At 40.7% G+C, this 5,282-nt stretch overlaps 1 protein-coding gene across 1 annotated transcript; it reads left to right on the top strand.

The window, feature by feature from the left end:
* Positions 1–298: 298 nt before the first annotated feature.
* On the top strand, positions 299–2,687 carry LOC308518375 (protein phosphatase 1 regulatory subunit 15A-like; the record flags this gene model as incomplete). The annotated part of the gene is given in 3 exon segments (XM_081090086.1): positions 299–442; positions 446–986; positions 989–2,687. Coding segments are annotated over 3 exon segments (1,545 nt in total). The 3' UTR covers positions 1,849–2,687.
* Between the last annotated feature and the right edge of the window lie 2,595 nt (positions 2,688–5,282).

Genomic DNA, 5,282 nt, shown 5'->3' with positions numbered 1-5,282 from the left:
TTTATTATGTCTGGACAGAACCTGGCTGGAGAACCTGGACAGAATCTGGCAGGAGATCCTGGCTAGAGATCCTGGGTAGGCTGCTGATCAACTGAACGCTGTCTCCGTGTCATTCCTTCTTCAACGACTCCGTCCACACCTTTGGGAATCCCTGGACCTGCTGGGGTTGGACCCCAACAATTGGCGCCCAAACAGGGACATGAACCCTGGACCTCTAAAGCCCTGGCTGGAGGAAGCAGTGATGAGTGCAGACCAGGGAGAAGCTTGCCTGGAGGAAGTGACTAAGGCTGCTTTGGCCATGCACTATGCCCCATGGGGTGGGCACCCTCAGTGGGAGCCTGGAGACAGTGGAAGAGCTGTGGAGGATGGCAGATCGGCCTCCCCTGACCGAGAGGCCAACAGTTCTCTTCCTGTAGCCTGGGAACTTTCAGATGATGATGAATAATATGGTGGGGAAGAAGCAACCAGCATCCCTAAAGAGCAAGGAAGTGACTATATAGGTGGCCAGCCTGCTCCCATGTCCCTCAGCCTTCTGAGAACCCTGCAAGACCCTCCTGGGGAAGAGGAAACTGAGGAAGGAGGAGTTGCTGAAGATAAAGTGATGACATTCTTCTCTTTCCCTCCATCACACTGGGAGCACTGTCTAGGGATGGAGGAGGAGGAGGATGGAGAAGGTGTAAATAAAGTTCCAACAACATCTACTTGCCCCTCATCCCCAGGATCCAAGCCCAGTGCTTGGGTGTGTGCTGCAGGGGAAGAAGAGGCTGGAGCTAAGGAGGAAGAAAGAACAGAGAGCGAAGAAACCAGGAAGACCTCCATTACCTCTACATCTGCAGGCTCCTGCCCCAGCGCCTGTGAGTGTAATTCAGGGGAGGAATCTGAGGAAAAGGATGGAAAGGCTGAGAAAGAAGCCGACTCAGAGCCACACTCCTCAGTTCTAAGCCACAGGCCCCTGCTCAGGACCTGGCAGCATCAACCCAATAAGATCACGAGGAAGAGGAGGAGGACAACGCTTCAGGGGCAGTTGAGGGTCTGTCAGCCATCCCCACCACAAGTACCTTCTTGAGGGCCTGGGTGTACCGGCCAGGAGAGGACACAGAGGAGGAAGATGAAGACAGTGATTCAGGAGCATCTGAGGAGGAGGGAGAAGCTGAGGGTCCCTCTTCCATTCCCCCCACAAGTACCTTCTTGAGGGACTGGGTGTACCGGCCAGGAGAGGACACAGAGGAGGAGTATGAGGAGAATGAGGATGAGAAAGATGATTCTGAGACAGCTGGCTCGGACCCAAGTTCTTCCCTTCAGGCCCAGAGTGCCCTCCTCAGGAACCGGACATACCCACCTGGAAAGGAGACAGAGGGAGTGGAAGCTGCTGAGGAATGGGGAGAAGCTGAGCCCTTCCGAGTGGCCATCTATCTACCAGGAGAGAAGCCTCTACCTCCCTGGCCTCTTCCTCGGCTGCCCCTCCGACTGCAGAGGCGGCTCAAGTCTGTAGGAACCCCCACCCAGCATCTGGACCCCAAGACTCCCCAAAACGCCAGAAAGGTGCACTTCTCTGAGAAGGTCTCCATCCACTTCCTGATTGTCTGGGCTGGACCAGCCCAGGCTGCCCGAAGGAGCCCCTGGGAGCAGTTTGCCCGGGATCGAAGCCGCTTTGCCCGCCGAATTGCCCAGGCTGAGGAGAAACTGGGCCCCTGCCTCACCCCTGCAGCTCGGGCCAGGGCCTGGGCACGCCTCGGGAACCCTCCCTCTTCTCTGGCTGAAATACCTGCCACGACCCAGACCTTGCCCACATCCTGTGTCCAGGCCACACTCTTGAGCCATACTGTGGCCTCTCCCTCCCCTCTTTAGGTGTCCATGTCTCCTGCCTTAGACCTCAGTGGGAGGTGTGGCTAGGATCCTGTGGTTTTTGTGTTATTCACTATTTATTTTTTTACCAGTTGGTTTAAGAAATAAAGTCTTTTGGTTTGTACTGAAAAAAATACATAAAGTTTATTATGTCTGATATAATAAGTATTGCTACCCCAGCTTTTTTTTTTTTCATTTCCACTTCCATTAAATATCTTTTTTCATCCATTTACTTTATCTGTGTGTCATTAACCTGAAGTGGATCTCTTGAAGACAACATATGTATGGGTCTTGTTTTCTTCCTCATTCAGCCACCCGATTTCTTTTGATTAGAACATTATTGATATGTAGATATGTAGTTATTGCCATTTTAGTTATTCATATTTTTATCTTTTCTTCTTCTTCTTAAAGAAGTTCCTTTGACATTTCTTATAATACTAGTTTGGTGGTGATGAAGTCAGGAAAGTATTTTAACAAACAGTACTACTAGAACTGACTAGCTATATAAAAACAAAAATAAACCTAGACTCATCCCTTACATCCTACACAAAATTCAATTGAAATGCATTATAGATAAAATTATAAAAGCAAAAAAAGCTTTATAAAGAAAGCATAGGAAAATGTCTTCATTAGCTTGGGTTAGGTAATGATTTCTTAGCTGGTAATCACTAACCATATAATAAAAAAAGAAAAGATAGACTTGTACTTCATCAAAATTTGTCTTCTGCTTATCAAAAGATACCATTGATAAAACATACATGAGCCTTAGACTGAGAGGAAATATTTGCAATACCTATATCTGATAAAGCACGTATATTCAGCATATATATAAACTATTCCTACAACTCAATAATAAAAAGAAAAAAAACCTAATAAAAAATCAGCAAAAAACTTGAACAGGCCTTTTATGAAGGAAGACATAAAAGTGGTTAATAAGCACATGAAAATGTGCTTAACATCAATCACTAGTCATCTAGGAAATGCAAATGAAAATCACAATGTCATATACCACAAAATTATTAAAATAGAAAAGGTGAAAACACAACACCAAATGTTGAGGATATGGTGCAATCAAAACTTTCATATATTGCTGGAGGTAGTGTAGAATGCTATAACTAATTTGAAAATTGTTCTAGTAGTTTCTCATAAAGTTAAAAGTACTACTCTAAGTAGTACTTTTAGTTATTTACTCAAGAGAAATGAAAACATATGTACATAGAAGGATATGTACAATAATGTCCATAGCAGTTTTCTTTATAATAGCTCCAAACTGGAAATGAACTAAATGTCCATCATCAGAATGAATAAGCAAAGTATAATATAAAGTATTATGTTCCAGACAATGGAATACTCTTCAGCAATAAAAAGGAACAATCCACTAAGACAGTGGTCGGCAAACCGCGGTTCGCGAGCCACATGCGGCTCTTTGGCCCCTTGAGTGTGGTTCTTCCACAAAATACCACATGTGGGCGCGCACGTATAGTGCGAAGTTGACTTAAAACTTTAAGTAAAGTTTATTAAGTTAATTTTAGGGAACCTTGTGGAGTGAAAGAAGATGTAGTGTCGAGGATTGAGAAAGGTATGTTGAGATGGTTTGGACATATAGAGAGGATGAATGAAAGGAGATAGATGAAACAAGTACACAAGATGAGTGTGGATGGGAGGGTTGGAAGGGGTCAACCTCAGCGGACGTACCTCAATCAGATTGAGGATGTTTTTAGCAAAGGCCAGCTTAGGAGTACCCTAATTAAGTTAATAACAATGTACCTACCTATATAGTTTAAGTTTAAAAAATTTGGCTCTCAAAAGAAATTTCAATCATTGTACTGTTGATATTTGGCTCTGTTGACTAATGAGTTTGCCTACCACTGCACTAAGACATGCTACAACATGAAAAAAATTTAAAAGTTTTAGGGTGAATTAAAGAAACCAGATATAAAAGAGTACCTACTATACAATTCAATTTATATGGATTTTTTCAGTAAACAAACTAATCTATGATAAAAGAAAACCAAACAGTGATTGTTTCTGGCATCATGGAATAAAGTGGGGGTAAATGGGGAAGTTGCATAAGGGATTTTTCTTGGGAGATAAAACTATTCTGTATTTTAATAGAGAGGGTCACAGTGGTATGTGCAGTTGTCACAACTCATCAAACTATACACTTAAGATGTATGTACTTCACAGTATGTAAATTCTTCTTCCATTTACATACAAAAAGAAAAAAAATGTCTCTTGGGAATAAGGTTTGGGTTAAGCCACAGTGAAGTTGAGTTCAGTCGTTTCTTATCACAATATTTTTGCATGATTTGATTTGTGACCATTTGTTTGTATTACTTTGATTAAAATTTATTTAAAGTACTTGTACAGACTTCTAAGTTAAGGTGGTAGAATAAAAACATCTGAAACTCTCCCTTTTCCCAGCCCTAATGATAGAATAATAAATAGGATCAAACTAGCCAAAATACCTTTCAAAGAAAAGGACAGAGCTTTATGACATACATTTCAAAATATGCAACTAAAAATATTAGAGGAGTTCAAACCCTCAACACACACACACACACACACACACACACACACACACATTATGCAAGAAATGTGAATAAAAAGGTTTTTTAAATTACACTAAGGTCTTCAAACATAGAAAGATGAACCAATGCACAAAAGTTGTATCTGCACAAGGGAAAATATGGGAATATTTAATTTAAATATCCCTGTGTGGATAGGAAAACTAAGAAGAAAGGGGTTAGCCATCACTAGCTGTGCGTCTTGGAAATGTTGCCTTTTAGTTGGGTAAATTATTGCCCTTGATAATATGAGTGGTCTGGAAATGAGAAAATAGGGAAGAATGGATGTTAAGTAGGCTACTAGCAATATATGCTACATACGACAAATCTTAGCTAGGAAAAAGCATAATTGAAGAGACAGAAAAAATTTCTCTAGGAAGGTTTTATGTTGTGGAAGAACATGATAAAAACATAAAGCTAATAAAAGAAGATAACCTTAAAGAAAAGATGATAAACAATGAAGTCAAATGAAGAAAATTGAGAAGCAAAATTAAACCAAAAAGAGAAAAAAAAACCCCTAAATTTAACAACTATGGACTTGGCTGGTAATCAAATAACTAACAAAGAAAGAAGGTTTGAGATAACCACAGTGAATATAAATGAAAAGGATATTAAAGTAAGTGGAAAGCAAATAATATAATAAAGTAAAGATAATTTGTGTCTTTGAGGTAAGGAACCCATCATGCAGAATGGGGAAGGTATTCAAAGGCAGAACAGAAGAAAAATTTCCAGAAATAGTAAGAGTTGAATCTGTAGAAAAATATATCATGTTCCAGGAAAAAATATAAATGATGATATGTACTGAAACATGTCTTAGGTAAGTTCATAAAACTTTGAAAGTAATGGAAAAATTTTCTAGGGAGAAAAATC

The sequence above is a fragment of the Myotis nattereri genome (genome assembly GCF_964212035.1).
Source record: "Myotis nattereri genome assembly, chromosome: 4".
NCBI classification, from domain to species: Eukaryota; Metazoa; Chordata; class Mammalia; order Chiroptera; family Vespertilionidae; genus Myotis; species Myotis nattereri.
This window is presented reverse-complemented; position numbering and strand designations above follow the sequence as displayed.